General features: G+C 37.3%; 2 protein-coding genes across 2 annotated transcripts in view; one reads left to right on the top strand and one right to left on the bottom strand.

The window, feature by feature from the left end:
* Nucleotides 1–25,884, bottom strand: part of marchf5 (membrane-associated ring finger (C3HC4) 5) — a 115,731-nt gene that overhangs the window by 48,355 nt on the left and 41,492 nt on the right. The gene's annotated exons all lie outside the window — the stretch shown is intronic.
* The window catches only part of LOC109922832 (RNA/RNP complex-1-interacting phosphatase-like), a 112,245-nt gene continuing 88,685 nt past the window's right edge, over nt 2,325–25,884 (top strand). The window contains exons 1-2 of the mRNA XM_020522870.2: nt 2,325–2,441; nt 2,640–2,693. Coding sequence (XP_020378459.1) covers nt 2,665–2,693 — 29 coding nt within the window. The 5' untranslated portion in view covers nt 2,325–2,441; nt 2,640–2,664. The remainder of the gene's footprint in view (nt 2,442–2,639; nt 2,694–25,884) is intronic.

The following is a 25,884-nucleotide window of genomic DNA, read 5'->3' as shown; positions in this document are numbered from 1 at the left end:
ATTTTAGGTCAGACAATGCATGTTAGGTGTGAGGCCTTGTTTAGGATCTGTTTGTGTTTTGGTTTGGAGTCAGACTGGTTTTATTGCCAAAGTTGGAATTTATAAAACACCACATTGACTGACTGTCTATAAATTGTGTGCTTTTTGAACGAAATAGAACGTATCTGCAAATACAAGTTCACCCCATAGATTCAAGTGAGAGAGAGTGAGAGAGAGTGAGAGAGAGTGAGATCACCTGTAGTGCGACATGAACCCAAGATCCCAGTTGAGGCCGTCCTCATGGGTACCGAACATGGCTATCAGCCTCTGCTTAGCAACTCTGTGCTGCTGTGTATCCCAAAGTCTGCCTTGGAGGACGTTTATCCAAAGAACCGAGGCTAAATGTCCTTGACCACTGAAGTGTTCCCCCACTGAGAGGGAACATCACTGTCTGGTGACGATTGCGCAGCGTCCATTTATCCATTGTCGTAGCGTCTGTGTGGTTTCGCCAATACATTGTGCCTTGGGGCATCCTTGCCTGCAGCATATGAGATAGACAATGTTGGCCGAGTCACATGAGTATCTGCCATGCACATGGCGGGTGGTGTTCCAATGTGTAATGGTAGAGTCCATGTTAAAGATCTGAGATGTCTTGCAGAGGGTGCCACTTGTATAGTGTTGTGGTCAATGTTGTCCTGAAGGCTGGGTAGTTTCCTGCGATCAATGGTTTGGTAAAGGTTTGGCGGTTGTTTGAAGGCGATAAGTGGAGGCGTGGGGAAGATCTTGGTGAGGTGCTCATTTTCATCAATAATGTGTTGGAGGCTGCAAAGAACATGGCATAGTTTCTCCACTCCCGGGAAGTACTGGATGACAAAGGGTGCCCTATTGGACGTATCCTGTGTCTGTCTTCTGAGGAGGTCATTATGGTTTTTCGCTGTGGCTCGTCTGAATTGGTGATTGATGAGTTGAGGGTGTCCTTCAACACCTCCAGGTGTCTGTCTTATTCTTCCTCATCCGAACAGATCCTGTATAGGAGTACGGCTTGTTGGTAGGGGATGGTTGTTTTAGTATATTTAGGGTGGAAGCTAGAGAAATGCAGCATTGTGAGGTTATCCGTGGCCATGTGTACCATAACTCTTAAGGTCAGCAAATTTTCTTCCCTAAAAGACCATAAAAACATCAGTTGTGTTTTATTTTCTCTTATAGCTTTGCAGTACCATCACTGTTTGTAACAATATTCTGACTGTTCATACGTTCTTGGCTGATATCCTCTTGGTTTGGGGGCTCAGAATGCCATACCAGAGACACTCCACCCACAAGGCCCTTCTGAGGAAGGGTCACCGGACCCGAAACGTTAACTCTGTTTTTTCCTTCACAGATGCTGCCAGACCTGCTGAGCTTTTCCAGCAACTTTGTTTTTGTTCCTGATTTACAGCATCCGCAGCTCTTTCGGTTTTTATTTTCTCCACCTACAATACTTTGGGGGCAATATCTGCCCATCATGACAGGAGACAGCAAGTAGCGTTCTACATCCTTTGTAAGTAGCCATCAGCACAAAATCTGAGGTATCTTGGCATCGCAATCTTATCGATCACTTCCAACTTCAGAAGAAGGCTCTAGACCCGAAACGTCAGCTTTCCTGCTCCTCTGATGCTGCTTGGCCTGCTGTGTTCATCCAGCTCTACACCTTGTTATCTCAGATTCTCCAGCATCGGCAGTTCCTACTATCTCTGTTGGAGGCAGCTGTTTTCTCCATTCGGTTCCTGGTAGGTCCTTGCAGACCGCAGCATCACATACTTCCTTGTTACCGGAAAATTATCCTAAATTTTTGTAGTATTGTTGGCCCTGTTTAAACAGCTCTCCCATCCTTCCAAATACGATTTTCATGGGGCTGCCTTTAAATAGTTGAGCTTGTAATAGATTACCACGGGTTATAAATCATTGGAATTCAGATACAAATACAGTGGTTAGATTAAATTTTTAAAAAAATCGACGAGTTACAAATACTGTGCCAATACCACAATTCTAAACAAACAGTCTAAGAATATACGTTTGAATGAATTAGGTTTCACCGTCTCCTGCGGAAGTTCCATACAATTTAACTTATTCAAGCGTCAGAAGAGTTCCACTTTGTTTTGAGTTGCCAGTATCTTGACCCCTTTTCATCCACGATTACGAGAGGATTACAGCTGAACAAATTGACCTGCGTATTTTCATGCTGAAATATGCATTTTATCTAACGTTAATTATAATACAAAACATTAAATAACAAAACCCTTGCACGGATTTCTCACTCATTGCGCTTGCGCAAATAACGTAACCTAAGGACTCATTTTGTAGCGTCAGATTGCACATGCGTGTTTTCGTATTCTGGAAATTTCTATGGTTGGGTGTTGGTTGTAGGGATAGATGAGGAGCAGTAATTGTATATTACTTCAGACTTTATATTAAAAAAAACTTGGGTAGGTTTCATCTCATTTTACGCTAATTAAAATACGAATTGGTACATTATAAAGAGCCTTCTATATTGAACTTCGGAGGTTAAGCGCAGTCACAGATGATTTTTGTGTGAAAGGATCGAGGCCTGGTCTGTGGTGCCTGTTGACTGAACAAAATCGAAGTTAAAACATTTAACAGCGCGATTTTTCTATTTGCTGCAGTGACTTTCAACGGCTCCTTTAAGTCATGGTGAAGAAGAATACGGTTCCTGATGGGTAAGTATGATCAGACTGACTTTAGACGGATTTAGTTACAGGACTACATACTAGGTGAGTCCATGCCTAAAATGTCGACCAACGGGTAAGTAGAAAGATCGCCGCCATGTTAAGCGGCGCTTAAGCACAATTGGTAAGTAAACAATGCCTTCAAAATTGTAAGTATCACGCTTGCGAATTTCACGTTTTTGGAGGATGAATCGTACAAGGTGGTATATTTCGTGAGTGTATGCGTGCTTTTAGTATTGTGGAGAATAAGCAGTACGCCTCTGATCCTTTTTAAAAATTCGTTCTCCTTGCATCAGTGTAAGGATATCGCATTTTATGTAGGAATTCCTTTGATTCACGATATACGAAATTCGGAAAGTAGCAAATCCTAGACTTTGGTTTTTTTTTTTTTATTTCTTGAAAAGGTAAGATTAATACTAATATCTAAGTTAACACGTCCGCAAACGGAGAAATCCGTAACTTGTGGAATGATCGCAGAAAACAATGCTACCTAGAAGGCATAGCCATTAAAATGCGTCCGTTGGTTGGTTAATCTTGTTTGAAATATTTGGCTTAAATGAAGTTCTGTGGTTTTGTTATTGATAGTTATCTCTTTAAAATATTAATCTAGTTAAAATAGAATCACACTAATAGATCAAGGAGTTAATATTTCAGTTCTTAAGAATTAAGGTAGAAAATAAATAGCTGCCAGTTTTTTGGATGACTTCTTATTACAGTTAAATGCACCAGATACTGACAGTGATAGTAATGGAAGTCTATATTTGCTGTTGATTGGTACAAATGGATTTCTGTGACTGAGTTATGCCCAGGTGTGCTATTAATGCAATAGCCCAGAGTCTTTAGTCAATGGCAGTTTTATAAAGGTGTGAAAAATTTTGTAAAATTTGCTCCAAGTGTTTGAGTATTGTAACCCATGGCAAGTCTTTTGGGAATTGTTTGAAAAACTGTGATCTGAGAAATCTAAAACAATTTGCTATGATAATGTAGTGGTAACAGTAATTAATGTTTACACCCAAAGTCAGTGCTCAGATTCTAACATAAAATTTTCTTAAAATTTGCTTTTATTTCTTCTTGTAGTTTGTTTGCAGATGACACCAAAATTGGTGGTGTAGTGAACAGTGAAGAAGGTTTTCTCAGAGTACAACAGGATCTTGATCAGGTGGACCGAGAAGTGGCAGACCTAATTTAGATAAATGCGAGATGTAAGGCAAATCAGGGCGGGATGCATATGTTTAATGGTAGGATCCTGGGGAGTGTATGTTGGACAAAGAGATCTTGGGGTGCAGGTTCATTGTTCCTTAAGTGGAGTTGCAGGTAGTAGTGAAGAAGGCATTTGGTATGCTGGCCTTTATTGATCAGTGCACTTAATATAGGAGTTGGGATATCACGTTGTGGCTGGACGGGATGTTAGTTAGGCCAGTTTTGGAATACCGTGTTCATTTCTGGCCACCCTGCTATAGGAAAGATGTTGTTAAACTTGAAAGGGTTCAGAAAAGATTTACAATGACATTGGAGGGTTTGACCTAAAAGGAGAGGCTGATTAGGCTGGGGCTATTTTCCCTGGACCATCGGAGGTTGAGGTGTCACCTTTAGGGGTTTATAAAATGAGGGGCATGGATAAGGTGAATAGCCCAGGTCTTTTTCCCAGGTTTGCAGAGCCCAAAACTGGAGGGCATAGGTTTAAGGTGAGAGGGGAAGGATTTAAAAGGGACCTAGAGGGGCAGTGTTTTCATGCAGAGGATGGTGTTTGTCTGGAATGCGCTGCCAGAGGAAGTGATGGAGTCTGGTCCAATTGCAACACTTTCAAGGCGTCTGGATGGGTACACGAATAGGAAGGGTTTGGAAGGATATTGGCTAAACGCTGGCAAATGGGTCTACATTAATTTAGGAAATCTGGCCGACATGGACGGGTTGGACTGAAGGATCTGTTTCTGTGTTGGACAACTCACTGACCCTGAGATTACTTCCCGCTACTGCCGTCAAGTTTACCACGTATGGCTTAATAATGCCTTCCAGTCAATGTGTTATGGACAAATGTGCAAGTTCATAATGTTAACTCCAAAAGTGGGCAGTAACTACCAGACCAGTGTATGCAGGCTAACTGAAAAGTTTTATGTGCTACAAGAAAAACATGCAATTAAGCAGAATTAGTACCAAATAGAACTTTTCAGTTGAAAATCACTGAAAAAGCTTTAAAGTAGTGAATTGGATTTGACTGTTTCAGTAGCTCTTTAAGATTCTTTGCGTGGGACTGCTTTCTGTAACATAACTCTTCTTGCAAAGTTCAAAATAAATGAACTAATTTGAATTGCTAATGAAAAATTACAGCTTCTTTCATGTTTTCTATCAACACCAGTTATTTTCTTTAGAATGTCATGAAACCGATGGCAGTTAACTTAGGGAGCTAGCTGTAAAAGTCAAGGAAAAGTAGCCTTAACGTTCACATGTCATAAATGTGGAAATCTTGAAATTTAAGACTTCCCCCTTGTGGAGTATCAATTTGATCTAAACTGAAAAGTTGCCTCATTAGTAGCATTTGGGAACTTGAAGCAGCGCCTCAACATAAGGTAACTAGAAATTCAATTTGAAGTCTTTCCAGTTCGTAATCTTAATTTTAAAAAATGGCGTTCTTACAGACAGATGAAAAGAATTCTGCATTTTATTCTTGGCTTTTTCCAATATCACTGCTTTCACAAACTTTAAGCTTGGTGAAAAATATCTTGATATTTAAGACAGTGCTTACTTATAAGAAGAAACACTTTGCATGAGGTCAAAGCACATCTTCACCTTCCTGAACAGATGTTATATTCTGTCTAGTGGAAAACCAGATCAGTCGCCACTGAGGAAATTGGTTCAGGGTGTACTGTCCACAAGTAGCTTTGCAAGTTATAGCTCAGACTGAATGTTATCAGCTCTGGTAGACAACTAATCTAATGCAAGATGTAATACAAAGTCTAAAGGGAGTTATGGAATTGAACTGTTGCAGAGGAGTTTTAGCTTCTAGATAATTTGTTTTTAAAGCTGCCTTAAAATGTACAATAATGCAAGTTTCTCAAGTATATAATGCAATGAAATAACCAAATTCTGGTGAAACTACCATTAATTACATTGATCTAAATGAATCTTCACTGTTACCTGTGCCCCTTGTGAAGCAGTGACACTTAGGTTTTCTCGAGGTAGCCTGGCCTTCTGAATAAGATACCAGAGCTTGTCTCTTAAACCTGTTCAATCCTGGCAATTATGGGATTGTCAACTGAGGAATGATTGAAGACTCCGAGTCTGTACTCAGAGGTTTAGAAGGGTTGAGGGCGGAGTGGGATCTGACAGACTTTTCAGCATTCTGAGAGTTTCAGGATAGAGTGCACATGGAAATGTTTCCACTATATTAAAAAGGACTAGGACCTGAGGTCATAGCCTCCAAGTGAAGGAATGACCCTTTAGAACTGAACTGAGGAGGAATTTCTTCAGCTGGGGGTGATGAATTTGTGGGATTCGTTGCTACAGAACACTGGAGGCCAAGTCATTGAGTGTAAGACGGGTAGGTTATTGATTAGTAAAGGAATCTAAGGTTACAGGGAGAAGGCAGGAGAATAGGGTTCAGAAACATATCAGCTAGGATTGAATGGTGGAACAGACTCTAGGCTGAATGGCCTAATTCTGCTCCTACATCTTGTGGTTTGAGATTTTATTGGTGTGCTGTTGCTCACGCTTTAAATTTGTATGTTCAAATGCTGTTAGAATAGGCTGCTCAGACAGATTCACTCAACACAAGGCAACAGCACAGCCCTTTGAGGTAGAATCTTTGCCATTTTCAAAAACGAAAAGACCTGCTTATTAGGAACCAAAACAACTCTACATTTAAAGAGTGCAACGCAATTATAAATTGTAGGCTTACTAGCAAGCAAAGCGGTGTTCTGTTTTCATATGGTACACTGTTGTTCCTTGTAAGACAATGTAGCCACTGATGTACATTAACATCTTTGGAGATTTTGTTGGCATATAATCGTAAAACATGTCCATGCCAACCATGAAATAGCCTCACTTGCCTGTGCTTGGCCCATATCCCTCTAAACCTTTCCTATCCGTGTACTTGTATGATGTAATTTATGATTTCTACAAGTTTTATTTATTCTGAAATTTAACTATTCACATGGTTACTTTTGTTGACTGTCTCCAATTTTGCATTTTTAATGCAAGTTGTGCATCAGATGACTACAGTGTACTACAGGGTGATACCTGACACTGAAACAGAAGCCACTTAATGGCCCAGATTGTGCCTGGCCCAGGTGTACAATTCTGCCTGCTACCCAATGTGACTACATGTGAGTAAGAAATTCAACCCCTACAATTATAGCATAAATGAATGCTGCATTGTTAATTGTTAGGTATCTGACATTGGTTGACTTCTAACCTCAGGAAAGTGCTGAAATTGTTCCTTGTTTCCACAGGGAGACCATTGCCTTTGCACACAGATGAATATTAGTTGTTGAATAATGTATTAGTTGTTCCATGATGCTCTAGTTCTGCCCATTAAAAAACAGTAATATTTTGACATTAGAGGACATATTTAATGTTTTCATATGGCATAAGCTTTTTGGCAGTGTAAATGATTTGAATCAATAAAGCTAGTAACACCTGTAATTTTCTGTACGGTTATACTTAATGCAATGGATCAGCTTGAATCAGATTAGATCCAGTACATGTCTATAATTGATATTATATATAGCCAGGTAATACGTCTCATGTTTGAGATTATAGTAATTGCATGGAAATTCGTCTGATAAGATGGCAAGGTGCATTTGCAAGATTAATTGAGGCGAGTCACAAATTTCCCAGGATTTCTGCCTCTTTGGCCAGTTATGGATATTTATCAAGCGCTTTCCTTATGTGGGGAATATTAGATCTGTGTTTAATAGTTGCTCTCTCAACTGTCATTCATTTGATTTTCCCCATTATATTTTCCTTTAAAGGCTTCTGTCTTCTCTATAATTGCAAATCCAGTTTTTTTTTGGAACAGGAAGTATTGCGCATCTCAAACTTGTCCACACAAGCCCTTGGATTTCATACTGTAGTGTCTATCAATGCAGCTTTCTACTGGTTCTCAGGATTCCTGAGGAAAAATCAACCTGCCTGGTTTAACATTTAAGTGGGGCCTGGCAACTGTCAGTCATCAGTTAACTGGTGCATCCTCAATGACCATGTCTCTACCAATCAGCACTCTTCTGTCATGCATTGTAAATCTGGACCTTGCCATAAGTTGGTATTGTCATGAGGAGCGCAAGGCAAAAAGCTTCAACAAAATGTCTTTTCGGCAATATTCAATTCTGTGTGATCTAACAACTATTCTGTTAATCCAGTAGTAATCAGTTGCCTGTTGTTTCACTGCATCTGAGTCTGTCAGCCAGTATGTGTAACAACCTGAAAAATAAACTTCACTGCATTGGTAATTTTTGCAGTGCCTGTTGTTGCAATCTACACCATTGTGCTATTGCGTTAAGTCAACTGTTGATGGACGTACCTGAGATTGCTGGAAATAGGTTCAAACAAATTTTCATCCTCTGCAGTTAGAACCAAATTATATCGCAAGTGTCACATAGCATTACGTTATAAGGATGCTTCTGTCATCTGGACATAATTGTCGTCGTAGTGGAGTTGGTGAGTATGAGGTAAAATCTCAACTACAGAATTTAATTTGTAGCTCTGGAGCATTAATCTGGCAAATTATGGCTACACTCTAAGATTTATATGACAAACGTGAGTGTAGCTAGAGCTGTTTATACTTAGCATGTGAAGCAACCTTAGATTCATCTTGAATTTGTGGTTAATAACATTCATTATGTTAAGATTGATTTCTATCCACAAGATTGAATTCGGTTTTGGTGGTGGATAATTTTGTTTTTATGTAAACCATTTGTATTAGCTGTAAAAGTTAATTAATAAAGCATATTTGTATATGCCTTGTGCATGACTGAGTAATTCTGTTGTCTAAGTTTGATTTTTTTTTACACTTCAGATTAAGAATATGTTGTAATCACAGTTTGGCCTAGAGGGAAATATGATCTAAAGGCAGCATACTTACTTTTAGATTAACTTCTTTGACGTAAAATTTCTCTCTCATCCCATGAGTTAACTTCTCCCTTTTGCAAATTGTCATTTAATTACTGAGAAATTTGATACCTCCCAGGTAACAAACTAAATTATTTGTGCTGCAGCGTAATAATAGATCAGTGGATTTGAGTTAGCATGATGCATATTTTAATTTTGAAATACTGGCTTTTTTTAAAAAGTGGCCCCTCGGTGGTAGTTTGGGGTAAAGCGTGCTGTGTTCTTCTGGAACAATGTTTGTTTTTTTTTTAAAATCTTTATTTTTTGAATACATGGGATGACCAAAGAGCTTTAGCAGTCATCCTGTTAGCATTTTTCAAAACACTTTGAATAATCTTTCACGTTTCACACATGACCTTACTTAATGTTATTTCTTAATGCAATCCATGCCTCTTACAAATCTAGAAAGTTCCTTGCATGTTGTATTTTTGATGTCTTGTTATAGACTGAATTCTTGACTCATCGCAAATAATTCCAGCTGCTTAATACCTTTTTCCAATGATGAGGAAGAGTTTTTTAACTTTATAGGTTCACTGTCTTTTAGGGATGCAGGGCACATAATAAAATCAAGGCCTCTCGTGATCTTTGAGGCCCACTTTTTGGTTTTTGGGGGCCCCTTACTCTTGGCATCATCTAGTAAATTAGTACATTAGATCCACCACCACCGTGGCAAAATATTTTAAGTGTTATGGAGAGAGTAGGGTGTGTATATATATTCTAGACTTGTTTCTTTTGAGTTGAGGAAGCAACTGGTGTCTAGGATGCTACTTCAACCCAATACACTCTCTAAGGACTGAGAGGTAAGCGGCAATGTTTTCTAGAGGGTACTAATAATGGAAAAATTATTGACAGAAAATGGATGGCCTTCAAAACATGCAGATCAATACAGTAGCAACAAATAGTCAAAAATGCCCTGAACAGAAAAGAAAATCAATTCTTAAAATATTGAACCTTCGAGTGGAATTGATTGCACAGAAATAGGTCAAAGAATTAGACATCCCAATTGGAAAGGGACATTGTACAACTAACATTGTACACTGATAGAAGTTTGGGCAATGTAGTTGGAGAGGAAGTAACAAAACTTCAAACATGAACCTAAGTTGAAATTGACTATTAAAGATTCTAAATGGCTACCTGGAAAACTTTCTAGGCAGAGAAGTTGGTGGGGGAGAGAACCTGATTGTGTACAACTTGAGGGACATGGATTGAGTAGATAAGAAACTCCCCTTGTATCTTCTAGAAGTGGCGTCAAAACCAGGTGGCATAGATTTAACCTATGGGGTAGGATATTGAGAGGGGTCTTCACTGTATTTGCAACTATGCCTGAAATGGTGAAGTGAGAACCATCACAGCTTTTAAGTATTTAGATAAGCACTTGAACTGCCACAATATACAAGGCTACAGGCCAAATGCAGGAAAAATCTATTTTCATAGATAGATACTTGGTAACCATGGTAGACGTGACACGCCCAATTCTCTGCTGTAAAACTGTTAGACCCTCTGACGTGTGGAGTTGACTTTATATCCAATGTGAAGCATGTATTGCCAATATAACTGAAACTTTGCCTGTAGTGAACTTGCCTGAAGCGACGCAACAGCCATATGAGGGATGAATGAAGAATATTCCAGGGTATCTGGAGGGGTATTAAAAGCAGTAGTAAGATAGGACTGGCACTAGTGAATGGGGTAGTTAAACACTTTAAATGGTACAGAGAAAAGAGTTGCGCATTCTCTCTTCAGTGTGTTGGGTTGCTTGTCTTTGTGAGAATTGCTTCCGTTAAGAATGTAAGAAATAGGTCATACAGCCAGTCAGTAAGGTAACAGCTAAATTAATTGCATTTTCCTGCCCTATTCTCAGAACCTTTTTATTACTGTCCTCAAATTTGCAAGATGTGATATTCCCATGTATTTCTTGCTTTTGTTTTTCCAGGTGGTATTGGTCATGGACTTGAAAGTTGCTGCAGTCCACCGGTGGCACAGTGGTTAGCACTGCTGCCACACAGTGCCAACAACCTCTGTTCAATTCCCGTTTTTGCACTGTCTTTCATGAGTTTGCACATTTTCCCCATTTCTGCATCGTTTTTCTGTGGGTGCTGCGGTTTCCTTCCCACAGTCTGAAGATGTGCAGATGAGGTAGATTGGCCCCGCGAAATTGCCCTATAGTGTTCACAGACGTGCATGTTCGGTGGATTAGCCATCGTAAATGGGTCAGGGTGAGGATTGGTGCAGACCTGATGGGCTGAATGGCCTCTTTCCACACTCCAAAGATTCTATGCATCTTGTAGGTGCCGCATTTGTTGCCATTGGGGTTTAAAGTGACAAATTTAAGTTGGTCAGTGATTGATCAAAGTAGCTTTCCAGGCTATTCTGTATCAGGCTTCTTGGTCTATTCGGTGTAAGTTGATGAAGATGATCTAGGCTTTCACACACGTGTATTGTATTATTCAAACTAATTGTTGAAGCAGTTAAATTGCCGCATGTTTGCAAAGGATGTTAACACTGTGGTTAAAACGTAAGACTTTCTGACAATTTCTCAATGTACTTAGAATTTAAAGAATTGCCAACAAGGACTTAATCTTGCCATTCATGATTCTAAGCTTTCATCTTAAAACTCTGCTTTGACCTTTACAAAGTATCTAATACTAGGAAGCGCTCTTCCACGAGTTACTAGGTTTTTTGTAATGATAATGGAAGGGAGGACAATGAGGATGAAGAAACTGTCTACTTCTTGCAGAGGCTTCAAATCATTGACACTTCTGTGGAAACCTCAGTGGGATACCACATAAATATAGAATTCAGTTTATTAAGGTAAAATCTTCTGGGCAAGCTAGCTTTGCATCATGGTTATTGCCTTAGTTTTCAGACCAACAAATTGATTTTCCACCTTGAATTCTTAAATATATTGGGCTCTTAGTCATTTAGATGGAAGTGTTTTCAATTGACCTTGCATCATTTTAAATAACTGTTTTTGGGCCTATTATTTCTAATCTGTTGACAAACCTATATCTAAACATTCTTTAAAATTGGAGGGAAAATTAGAGGCAATTACTGGTCATGGCATTTCTGTTCAAGAAATTGCACAACAGGAATGCTCCTGTAAGTATTGGAGGAATCTGCAGAATTTGTAACATCAGCGCTCAAGGCTCCAATGTGCAGGTTCTGAAAATGGCCAACTTCTTGATACACTCAAATCTTCTATCTCTTCATTAAGTATTATATTGAGGTGCCAGTGTTGGACTGGAGTGGACAAAGTCAGAAGGCACACAACACCAGGTCATGGTCCAACAAGTTTATTTAAAATGTTGAGCTTTCAGTGTCGCACCTTCATCAGGTGAAGTGAGAGAAGCGCACAGATGCAAAATTCATAGGCAAAGAGATCAAAAGATAATACAAACTGAGTGGAGTGTCAGTAAGTCTCTAGGTGATCAAAAGTGTCAGATGTTGTGAGTAATGTGTCGACAGCTGAATAACAAGCGAAGAATGACCAATAGTTTGATTAAGTGAAGCAGAAAGATACGTACAAAAAATTAAAATAAGGTGGTGCTGGCGATTAACCAAATGACTGGAAGAACATGATAGGTATAAGAGTCACATGCCAAGGATCTCACCAAAGTAATACAAAACTGAAAACTACTGAAGGCCTCATTGGATCAAATTATAGGTCATTCTGTGGTTTGTTAGTCAGCTATTGACGCTTCACTCTCTCCGTCTGACACTTGTGATCACCTGCAGAAACTTCAACCACTCTCTCCATGTACCTGATCTTTTGATCTCTCTGCCTATAAAATCTGTGTCTGTGTGCTTGTCTCCCACTTTGCCTGATGAAGGGGCTATGCTTGAAGCTTGTGATTTCAAATAAACCTGTTGGATTATAATGTGGTGTCATGTGACTTCTGACTTTGTTTATGTAGCCAGTTTATTTTTGCTGAACTGTTCTAATGTCACTACCTGATGTTCTAGCTTCTCTCCCAAGTAGGTGCCCAAGGATTTGTATTTGTCCCTTGATCATTTTGTGGGAGTTCTTGAACACATCGTGTGTGAAATTGCAGCAAAAAGTGCCACAAGCCATTTGATGTGACCTGTTAATTTAAGCTTTCATAGGTGGTGAAGGATTGCTTTCAGTTTTTGAGCACTGTGCCTATACTACGTTATTCTGGACTGATTTTGTACAGAAAGAGTCCAAAAGACCACCATTATTTAATTATTCTGTAATGTCCATCACCTGAAAAGATCCTATGATGTTATATCTATCATATGGTTCAAACCCTGTAATAAACTGTTAGATAGCTGTGGCTCAAATTATCAGAGCATTCTCTGATTTCTAAGTTCAAAGGAACCGAAACTCACTGGATCACAGCATTCATATCATGTAGGTTGTATCCCAAAAAAAAAAGGAAGCATTCACCATGTGCTGAACTGTTGACATATACAAAATTTAGATTTGCATGTTGTGAATGAGATTTGGGCATTCATCCCTTTTTTTTTTGAAAGGTGACCAGTTTGAGTTGAGGTCAACAACAAGGTAAAAGGTTATGAGGAAAGTTTCACACTAAGGGAAAAAATTCAGGACTGCATAATAAACCGTAAGTTGCAAATATTTGGAATAAACTTCTAGTCAGAATAGTAAATGTAAAACCCTGAAATTTAAGGAGAATTGGATAACAAAGAAGTTGAGGATCATTTTGTAGGTGGATGAATTGGTTTGGTTGAATAACTGACCTTGTCTGAAAATACCTTGCATAATGCCTTACATTTGTGGAGAAAAAGTGGATTATCTAGGTTTTTCAATCAACTTTCCTCAATACAATACTGTGTTGATGTACTGGAGTGCTCAACTTTCTTGGAATTTTACCAACATTGGAATGGAACTTTTGGAAAATGTATTGCCCTAAAAAATGAATATTTTAAAAGTGTTGGGTAAGTGTTTAATGCAGGATTAATTTTGATTTCAGGAGATTAGGAATAGAAAGAGAAACAATTCATGGTGTACAATGCAGCTCGTTAAACAAAAGTGGCGACTTAGTAGTGATGAGCAGCCATATCAACTATGTGTGCGCACAGTAATAATGATTTATCTATTTTAAGCAATAATGGAATAAGAGCACGGAATCTTGACGTTTTAGGTTTGCACCTTTCTGGGCTAACAATAACAAGAGTTTGACTTCTCTTGAAGTCATCTGAGTAACTAAGAGGGAAGGAATGGTTTAGAAACGGTAACTGCAAGATAGATTCCCTGCAAAGGTGTGGTGTGGGGCCTGGCCTAAATTAATTGAATAGAAAATTTAGCGAAGGCAGAAACAACAGCTGATGTTAATATGAAATAAAAACATGCTGGATACCTGCTAACAGCATCTATGGAGGGAGAAATGGTCAACCTTTCTGGAAAGAGGTTTTTGTTTCCGTATGATGCCAAATTTAGTGGGGGGGGGGGGAAATAAATCACCTACGTTTGATCGAATTCTCTCTCGTTGGGAACATTTTATATTCCAGCTGATTCATGATTGATAGACTGTTGCATTTAAATGGACATAAACTGACATGATGAAATTGGTGTTAATATTACTTGAAAAATTCAGGATAACTGGAGGTGAGGGCTGAAAGGTTGATAAATTGTATTAAAAATAGTGCTTTAGTTTTAGTGTAGTAGAAAGAGAAATGGTTAGAATTAGCTGAAGATATGACCAACTTTTTGTGGTAAAAATGAGAATGTACGGTTACTTGCTGCAGCTCAATGTTCATGCTCACCTCTTCAGAAGAGATTTGAGACTTGGCATGTAATCTAGGATAGCACTGTAGTGTTGACCCCTGTATATTTGGACTCTGGCATTGGCTCTTCATCTGTTGGAAACAGAAGCTTTATAACTAAATTTGCTGAATTATGTGGCAAAAATTAATAATTTACGTGGGTGCATAATATTGCAAAAGGACATGGATAGACTATGAACAGAATTGACCAATGGAGTTCCATGAGAAAGTGAGGTTATCACCAATGGAATAAAAAAAATTCCGAAATAGGCAAAGAATTCTAGAAAAGCAGTGTGGTATCTGGACTCATGTACAGCTGGTGAATGGTCGCTAAAACTATTTTAAAAACCTAGTCAGGTATTGGTCTTCATTTCAAATGTTAGAGTACAAAAACAGCAATTAATTTTAGAGAACTGCATTTGGTTTTGGGGACCACATCTTGCGGAAAGATGGAATGGCTTGAGCATGTGCGGTGCCAAATCAGCATTGTGGTAACAGTAAAAAGAAGGATTGAGGGTAGGTTGCATGCAATAGGCATGCATTCCCTTGAGCAAATTTGAATGTTCTAATTGGTTGTTTAGGATGATTTGAAACAGTTTCTATCAACCCAATAAAAACATTTCTGTTGGGGTGCTCCGAACAAGAAAGCAGCATTCAAAGGAAATTTTAAAAGTTCTTGAATCATCTTCGCAACAGGTACTGCACAATTTTGAACATGTTTCTTCCCCTAAAAAGTTGCAAAGGAAAGATCAACTGGGACTTTTTCACCTGACACAGATCTTTGTACAAGAGTACTACTAAAGAATGATTACAGTATGGAATGAAGCCCATTCGGTTTATGGCCATGCTTGCCGTCTGGAAGAAAAACTTGCATAGTTCCACTTACCCTACACTTTCCCCATGGCCCTACAAATTTCTTTGCTTCAGATAACTTTTTGCTTTCAATGTTCTCAATTCAATCTGCTGCCACCACACTAGGCAGAACATTTTCAGATCAAAAACGTTTGTTTCACTAATTCTAAAACTGATAGTGTCTGGTTTACCGATCATTCATTCTGGCAATGGAACTGATCGTGATTTTGGCAACCTCTTTCAAATTTCCTTTTAACATTTGCATCAAGGAGCACATCTCCAGCTTGTCCAAACCATCTACTCCCAGTGTCTCCCCATCACTCCTAAAGAGTCGTGCCCAGATCTTGGGTGCAATACTTTAGTTCCAGCTGAACTTGAAATTTTATACAGGGTCAAGCTTTTTTAATCCTACTGTCTGCCTTTTTTTTTCAAAATAAGCCGAGGATCCATAACACTTGATTAGTCACTTCACGGTGCCCTGTCACTTACTGTGATTTGTGTACATATACATGGACTCTACCAACATGAATAATTTCACGTTTCTCTGCATTAAATTTGATTTGCCCCGCTTGTCCAATCATTCCACCAACCTCTCGTATGTATGGTCTTGGGGGATGTGGAATATACTTGGCTGTTTGGACCGAATGTACATTTCTTTCACAACCTGATGCAATGGCAGAGCAAATGCAATGGACTGAATGATCTTCAGCTGTTCCTGTTAGATGTGCTGTCTCTTGGATGAGATGTTGAACCAATGGCCTGGCTGAAATAAGATGCCATAACACTTCAGAAAAGCATAGAGTCACAAAGGAAAGTCTGGTGATGTTTGCTTTTACCACCTCAAGCAAATTTTGCCAGAGATTTCAGAATACTAATCCACACCTTTTTGTGTTTAAGAAGCAAGCAAAAGACAATCCAGTAACTATAGTCTGAACATTCAAGATGAAATTAGCAAGTGCTTGGCATGTGGTTGAGTTTAACCTTTTGAAATATTCAATGGAATTTTTAAAGTCATTTGGATAGTTAGTGGAAACAAGCTGTGGCTTGTGGACTTTGAGAAGACCAAGGTATCTGATACAAAGCTTGTTACAAAAATTAAAAGCAAGGGGAACATGTCTGCCAATCAACTTTCCTAGCTAAGTAACAATGGTTATGGACAAATTGCAATTCCTTGAATTTAACTGGGATTGGAAGTGATGTGTCAAGGGCTTGTGAATTAATGTTTGTTCGTGCATATAAATTTGGACACAAACATTTGTGGATTGAAAAAACATCTAACGGGGCAGGAAAAAAAGACTTAGAATATAAGGTAACAAAAAAGCGTAAACAGATCCCAGATACATTTGGGAGCTCTAGTTGAAAGGAAAACGCATTTTGTGTAAACTGAATTGAAGGGTGTACGAAATGCTACTCTTGAAGTGTGGATAGTTGGCCAGATTTGTTTTACCTGTAGAGACAATTTACTATTGCAAAGACAACATGAATTTGTGAAGTATCTATTTTAAAGAAATTTTCTCCATTTGATGGTAGAATGTAAAATGTGTTAGCATGTGATTAGTTGAAGCAAACAAAATAGATGCATTTAAGGGGAAACTAGACACAAGATAGGAGCGAATAGATGGCCGTGGTGGAAGTTTTAGATGAGCAAGCAAGGGTGGAATATAAACACTGATGCAGACTTATTGAGTTGCATGGCCTGTTCTGTTATATTTTCTGTTAGGAATGCTAGATTTTCAGTCAAATTTTGAGTTGTCTGTTAAAATGGCGTGAAGGATGTGATGTACAAAACTGGAAACAAGCCATTGCGATCTGATGACGGAGCAGGTCAAAATGTCTTTCAAATAAGAATACCTGGATGCAAAGAGACATCGGACCTTGTTGTTGCCCAGACTTAACACTTGACAGTCAGGCTAAAAATTTTATGGAAGAAGTTACTACTGTACCATACCATTTTTAGCTGAATTGCCACGCAGAGGGATGAGAAGTCTGGACCTAGGTTATAGGAAACTATCATGGTGAAGAATTAAACTGCAGAATCGCTACTGGTTAACTTGAAACAAAATCTATTTGATTGTGCTCAACGGGTTTAGTGAAAAACTTTGCTTAAAGTCACAGTGGAAGATTCATCCTAATGATGTAGAGCAAAGAAATCCTGTAAGTGGGGGAGAGCTTTGAATGTGCTCTGCAGAGTTTAGTCTTGCAACTAGAACAGTATTATGTATAAACATGACATGGGGTTTTTTGGTTTTGAAAAGTTGATAGGAATTTTGTGGTTTATTTTGTTTAAACATTAACAGTAAATATAACCAATGTTACAGTTTAAAAAGTCAAAATGTGAAGCTTTGTGTAATCCTTTTGAGTTAGTCACTGAGAAATTCAAACTGATTTGAAATATATTAGCGCCTACAGGAATTGGAACAAATTCATGACTAAATTTGACTTCAACTCACAGACAAAAAAATTTTTTAGAAAATAATTTGCAGCCAGGATTAAATCTTACTGTACATGGTCTTCAGTATTCTATCAAAAGTGGATTGACCCTCAGTTATCAAACACTGAGGAAAACTTCTAAACGTGCCACTTGTGACACAAAAGCAAAATACTACAGTTAAATCAAATATTAAAAAAAAAAAAAAAAAAAAATTGCCGGAAGTATTCAGCAGGTTACACAATATCTGTAATGGAAGTTGTCTTTGACTATGCTCTTCCATCAACATTACTGGGTGATACTTTAAATTGGTGGTCTGTGGCTATAAAACCTTGTCTTCATTCTGAACCAAAACATTGATATTCAGTTTAAGAACAAAATTTCCATAGTGGTTGTTATGGAAATACTCGGCGGGTCTGGTATCATCTTTGGAGTGAGAAACCAAACTACTGTATCTGGTTGTATTCTTCCATCAGTGTCCCGAGTTCACAACTCCAAATTCATTCTGATTTTCTGCCTACAGAGGCTGATCATTGAGTATTTCTAGCATTCTCTGGTAGTGGTAGACTGTTGCTTCTGCTATCCTGCTGCTTTAGAGGAAAAAATTCTGACTTTGCACTCCCACTTCTATTTGAAGTTTGGCGTAGAATGTGGCCTTGCAATGCATCCTTATTTGCAATGAAAATGTTGTGCATCGTTGGATGTGCACATGTATTCTACCGGTAACTAATATTAAAAATACTATTGCTAAGTTCTTTGATTCATTGACCCTGGTAATCCATTTTACTTCACTATATTGCAATGCAGGTCTAACAAATTTAGTGCCAGGTCACTGAAATTGGGTTTGAGAACTTTCTTTCATTAAGGAAAAGGCTTTAAACATTTCATATTAAAAGCATTTCTCATAACATTTCCATCCACATCTAAGCATTGGGATAATGGTAAATAACTAGTGTTCATGTCTGGTGTTTTAGCCTGATTAACACAATGGAGATTCTGGTGTTCTACAATGTTCTTTAAATACAGACATTCAGACAGTTTTCAGTTTCTTCGGTATCCTGTTTTTTTTTTTTTTTTTTTTGATTCAGGTTTTCTTTTATTTGCTAATTATTCCTCTTAAATTCTTGCTATCTGATGTGATTTAATTGATTTTGCTTCTAATTTGGTCACTGTTTTGCAAAATACCACTCTCCTGTAAAAGTTGTGAAGTAACTCAAAGCATGATTTTGGCATGCCTGCTTTGAATTTATTAGAGTGGAAGCCAATTTTATAGCTTTGTGCTTGTAACTAAAAACTTTCTCCAGCAGTAATTTTAAGTCAAGTTCATGTAAGAAACTAAACTTTTGTCTCCATTGTCCTTGTTTAACATCTAATTGTTGTCCTTTTGTTTAAATACAGTTTTGACTCATCATTAATTACAAAACTTGTGTGCCTAAGTCATTTTTACTAATGAAAAATGATGCTTATTCCAGTTTTTCCTGCATTGTCTTGGCTTATCTTAGTTCCTTTGGCAACCATCAACATTAGAATGGGATATAGAAATGCTAAACTGATATTTGGCAAATAAAGAATTGTAGTATTCTGGGTATATTTCAAATTAAAATCACAACTGTGGCTATTATGAAGTTAAAAGAATATTTAAACAGTTTAAATATAGTTTATTCAATTTGTATTGTATTAAAAAACAGCTTTCTTTCTGAAATCCTGCCTCAAGCATCATTGGTAACATGAAAAAGAACTGATCGTAGTTTTTCCAATTTGAGTATATCTTGCCCTTCTGATTGTGCCATTTGTATCAGTTGACTTTTTGTTTACAGTTTGAGTTCGTAATAAGTCAATCTGCAGCTTATGTCTGTTTAGCCATGAAACATTCTGTGCATTATTATAAACCTATGATAAGTTAATCTTTAAATTTGAGGCTTTCTACTTACTGTGTAGCTATATCAATTTTGCTTTCTGCTTTCTTGCATTTCTTTTCCTCCCATTGATCTGAACTGCTAGGAGTTTGAATACTGTTTTAATTATCAGAATTGGTATTTTCTAAGTCAGAATTGTTTTCCTTACCTGACTGCTCAGTTTTAAGGAGATTGAAGTTGCATATTCTGTTAACAAAGCCATGCAGCTGACTGAGGAAGATAAAAACTGTTAATGTTTGAATGAAAGGTTGTAGTTGAAGTGTTTTAAAAGAGAAAACTTTGTTGCGTAACAGAAGAACTGACAATTTAATAAAAATGGAAATGAAGAAGCTGAAGAGAGAATTGGTGCATTGAAACCTGTTACTGTAGCGGAAGTTGCATTGACTACTGTGAAACCGCAAGCAAAATTTTAAAGGCAAATAAGTCTCCTTTTTATTGGGTTAATGAACATAAATCAAATGTACTTCTGTATCATGCAATCCTTGGGATGAACTCTTGTAAATATAAGTCACACTAAAATCTATTTTTAGGTCTTGTGTTTTAAATTTGCGTTGAACAGATGACGAGTGCCAATTTTGAAAAAAAATAAAGATCTACCACACCTATGAAGTCTTTGTTGCTATATGTAAATGACTATATACCATGGGATGACTTTTGAAATTTATTTTTATTTAATATGGTCATTGCTTCTCATACTTGGTAGTGGGAAAACTGAACAAGATCTTTAAATGGGTCATTGGAACTGAACCTGAAGGAATCAACATGCACGTATGTAATAAAGCATAGGTTTTAAAGCTCGAATGCTTTTGCCTGAAGACCTGCAAAAAATGTAAATATTTTCTGTAGAGAGTTAGTATAATACTATTTTTGTCACTTTCCAGTGATTAACCAGCAAGTGTATAGTATCTGGTTCCCTCTGAATAGATGCTTTCAGAAGTTAAGATGGGACATTCCAGGAATGTCAGTTTGTTTTTGAGGGAATCTAACATTTTGAGTAGAAACTCTAGAATCTAGTTTCCACCCTGGCTTGGGGAGTGAGATCAGCTAGCCTCACAGGTGAGGGATTAAACTTTAGAGATGTAGCAAATGGAAAATTCCAATGTACAACATCACTTTAAAAAAGGAATATGAATGATTTGCTTAAAAGAAGAATAAAATTACTAATGTATAAAACCAAAACTGTATGCAGTGTGTTGTTGGAACTGTAACTCGCATCCTTAGTTTCTCCCTGTTGAAGGCATTAATGCTTCACAGAAGACCTGGCCTGTTTCACCATTTCATTCACTTAGTGTAGCTTGAATAAAAAAGAGCATAAGGATAGTGTTAGAGTAAGTAAAAGACTGCCAGTCATTTCATACACTTTTGAAGGACCAATTAAGGTAACATTTAATAATAAGAGCCAATGTGGTGTTTTTTTTTTCAAAATAAAGGAATTACATTTCTTGTATTCCAACCTGTTATCAGAAGAGCATTGAGAAAGGACGCAAGTGACTTATATTTCACAATCTTGGAGTGTGATGATTAGCAGTACTAATTAGCCAATAATTCCCCAAACTTCCTTAGCATATTAAGTTGTAACAATGAGTTAGATAGAATATTAAATATATTTGCCAAAAAAAAACAAGTTTGTGATCAACTCACTGTATAGCTACAATATTAAAGCTTGTGAAATAAATGCTAGTGAAACCAAAAAAATCTATTTTCAAAGCCAGCTTGCATTTAATCAGATTATTCCAGAAAATTGCACACATTGAGGAAAAATCATTGAATATGATAGAATCCATGGGAAAGATAATCAGTAAAACAGTGCAAGGTTTGAGAAGCTAAAAATATGGGCACATTGGTGGAATATGTAACAGGGATGAATGGGAAGTAAAAAAGATTGGAATAAATGGATAGTTTTTGGGTTGTATGTGTCATGATCTGTATTGATCTTTCTTCTCCATTTGAATAAGTTGCTTGAATATAGGCAGAGGGATTATAATTGCTGAATTCCAAAATTAAGGATAATGGCAAACAAGACTGCAGAAAGACCACCCTGCTTAAGGAAATATGCAAATATGTGACCAGTGTACCCAGTATACATAAATGTGAAAGTTATCTATTAACTACTCTTTCCTCCACATAAATGCATTCTAATCATTTTAATCTTTGTTTTCTTAAACTAAAGAAAGAGATCTACTGATTCAAAATCGTTGTTTCTACCGTAACTTAAACCAAGTCTTAACCATCCCTGTGCTTATTGGCAACACCCAGAATTGGAAAATTCCGTTTGTGTTGTGAGCTCTTTCGGGTGACTTTCCTTCCCTCCTCCAGCCCTAGTACCTTTTTGAGAGCTTGGTGCTCCTCCAATTCTGGCCTCTAGTGCATCAGCATTTTTCTTCCTCAAATAATATTGTTACTTTTACCTTGTGATGCATAAGTGTCTAAACTGTGGAAGATCCTGCAGAAGTTTCTTTCGTCCTTTTTGCTCCTGTCGTAGCTCTTTGACTTAGTCAAATTCTGTCACGCAACAGGCATAAAGATCCTTTTTTAAATGCAAGTTGTTAGTACAAGTTTTTAAAGGATTTGTAGGTAGAAATGGAATTGAGTGTTTAAACATAGGAAAGTTTATCCTTTTAAAAACAAGGGAATAAATTTGCAGAGGATGTCATTTTTTAATGTGGTTTGGGTAATTAACTGGAATAAAGTATTCATAATAATGAAGGGATGAGAAAGTACAGTAGTTCTGGATGAATGGGGCTGAAGTTGAATGATTTTCACTGGAGAATCAGTAATGAAGGCACGCATTTTGGAATACAATACTGAAATGTTAAGAACAATATTTTAATAGCCCTCTGGCTTCCTGTGATTGTTTGTTTTACTTCTTGGTACCAGTTATGCCAGAAAGCAGCCATAGGTCTGACATCTGTGGGTTCAAGTCATGCTGCCCTGTCAGAGCAGACATCTCTTTTAATGAGGCCTTAAATCTAAGCCACTTCTGCTCCCTTTGGATGCAAAGGATCCTAATGCTGCCATTTAGAAGATTTAAGTGCGTTCTCTCCAATCCTCTAATCAAAAATCCCTCCATCAATGTCACAACAGATGAATTGATCATTATAACATTGCTTTTTGTGGCAGTGTGTCATATGCAAGTTAGCTGTCACATTTCTTGCATTACAATTATATTGTAACAGCACTGAGCACCAAATGTCTCAACACTTTACAAAGGTGCCATATAAATGCAATCGTTTCTACCTCTTGTTCTTTAGCCATGGAGATGTTGGTGCAATAAATCTCCTTACAAGTGTACTTTCAGCAGTTAGCTGGAAAATCTGGCTCAATGTTTTTCCCCACTACTTAACTGGTTCTAAGGTTAACTGAGATTCATCTGCCTGACCTGCAGTAAGTCAATAACATCAGAAAATGAATCCAGGATCTTTCTGAATTAAGTGGCTCAACTAATGAGAAATGTGCTGCCCCCTTTTTTGTGTTAAATGTCATTTTCTTTTTCGTCAACCGTTAGCCATCTTTCATGAGAACCATTGGTCACATTTTAAAACCATAATACATTTAGAATGTCATTTCAAATAACATTTTAATTGCAACTGCTAGTAGCATTTCATCAGTGAGCATCCTTACCAATGGTGACCTAATTTAATATTTTTTTCCATCCACAGATATTTCAGAAATTAATATCGGAAAACATAATGATTCCAATCAAGCTCACTTGGTTCCATGTAGCATACACAAAATTTACATCCACTTACAGAAGGGAATTCAATGTTGTGCGCACAAATCCTCTTGAAAGCAAACCATTTAGCAAAATCATGCAAACAAGTAATAATAGTTGTTTCTTGAAATGTAATGGTAATCCCAATTAAGTGCAAATATTCTGGAGTGTTCTAAATCTCGTGCTGTTCATTCAAAGCAGTCGGTTCTGGTTTCATAATTTGGGTGCATTTTGTTTCTATTCACTTTGGCAACATGTAAAATGTATTTACGCTGTTGAATCCATTGCTGTCAATGGTAACTAATAGAAAACAGATTTTAGATGCTTTTAGACCCTTAGATGGGCGAACTACAATCCTAATTCTCAATTCTGTGCTTCTGCAAAACTGGTCTAACAAACTAATTTCATAAGTATTGATCAGGAAATGTGAGATATTATTAAAGACACCAACCTAATTTGTGGCATTTACTGATTTAGCATTTTGCAGTCCTTCAGAAAGTGAGGCAACAGTATCTTTTGAGTTGTTAGGTTACAGTGTATGCAATCAGGGCACCTTTAGAGACTCTGCTGATAGGTTTTTCTCCCGCCAAAACATGTTAATTTGGCAAATTCAACCATAAGTATTTACACTTGCAAAAATACACAGTTTTGATGTTTATAACATTGCTGGATTACTGGTCTAGTCTGTGAGTCTAATGCTTTAACAAAGCCATTAGACCAAATTGAAATATTTTTATCTTGTAATCTAAAATTTTAATCTTAAACGTATGAATGTAGAACAGTAAAATGACATGCTGACACTGCTATGAACAGAAGCAGTGGTCGTAGTTCCAAAGTGGTAATGCAACTGAGGACTATGTAATAAACCTGAACCATATAACCAAATTGAGAAGTGGATGTGCAGGATAGTACCAGTAATTATGATTTTAATAGATTATTTAAAAGTTGTTTCCTGAAAGGCAGCTTAATTTCATGACCTGTTCATTTTTGCCCTAAAGTTTTGATTAAAAAATTGTTACTTTACCTAGCTCAGTTAAAACTTTCTTTGTAGTCACTTTTTATCTGCACCTTTTCTCTGATTATGACAGGATGTGCAGCAGATTAAGTTAAATTATTTGGATGTTAGCAAATTGTGTTGCTGCACAAGATAGCTGGAAATATGTAGTTGTTTGCCTTTTTGAGTTAAGGGTTTTCAAAATGGATGAATACAAAAGGATAAAAATGATTTTTTCAGTTGAAACAAATATTAATGAAATATCATTTGTAATTGCATATTTGTTGGTGCACCAAGATCAGACATTAGCATAAGTATGCTATCCAGAAAATAAATCTAAACTGTATTGATTTCTCTACTTTTTTTGGAACAACGTAAGCAGGTTTGTTGTGTAAAGATGACTGTGATTCTTTGAAGAATTAACACGAGCTTAAGATGCTCTTAAAACCAGGAATGTGAAGTGTGTCATTCTTGATATACATCCTAGTCCAATTTAATATCATCTCTCTTGTCCTATGAAATATTAATACAAAACATCGAACTGTCCATTGATTCGGTCAGAGTTCCTATATCTTCACTTCAGAAATTCTTTTTCAATTTGGAAGCCAGAAAAAGTGTGAAAAGTTAGCACTCTGAGGAGAACAGCACTTTACTAGAAAAGAGGGTGGAATTTTGAGCCATTATTATTGACACCCCATTAATGCAGTTACTGACCCATCTTACATGGGAATAACACCGCTTTGTTGATCATGCTCAGACCTTTCTCTCCTTGTTGGTACATAAAGGGATGGCCTTGTCACTTGAGTTAAGGAAGCTTGAAGTATTGCAGAAATTTGTGCTTCTGATCAAAGAAGATCTATTTAACATGTTTTCCCAAAAAAAAATCCATGATTATGGATTTTTTGGCTGAAGGGCAGGGAGTAGAATTTCAGCATTCGGATTGTTCAGTCTGCAGGATAATGTGGTTTTGCACTAGGTCTGACTTGCTGTTTTTCCACGGAGCTAAATACTTCCAAATTAGGGCAAGAGCTGTTGTCATATTCAAAAATTATAGCACGTGTTATTTCTTTGTTTAAAAAGTATTGGAGAGAAGTTTTTAAGAAGCATCTTTCATTGAAATATTAGAGCTTTTCTATTTACCTCTTGCTTAGATTGCTAAACAAATGGATCAAAAGAGACTATCCTGTAAGCTTTAATTTAGCTGAAATAATTTGTGATCAATAAAAAAAATTTCTCAACTGCAGCATTTTTGGGACTTGCTTATGAAATGAACTTTATTGAAATGCATAGGACATTCTACCTCATGCAGGGACACTACAATAGGAGCAAAGCTCCTCACAATCTGATATGACTAAAAGAGCATTGACGTTAGATCTTTTGGACTGTTTCTGCTATTTCCTTTGTTATGGCACATGGAAAATGTTATCACC

This window comes from Rhincodon typus, chromosome 20, assembly GCF_021869965.1.
Source record: "Rhincodon typus isolate 14 chromosome 20, sRhiTyp1.1, whole genome shotgun sequence".
Classification (NCBI taxonomy): Eukaryota; Metazoa; Chordata; class Chondrichthyes; order Orectolobiformes; family Rhincodontidae; genus Rhincodon; species Rhincodon typus.
This window is presented reverse-complemented; position numbering and strand designations above follow the sequence as displayed.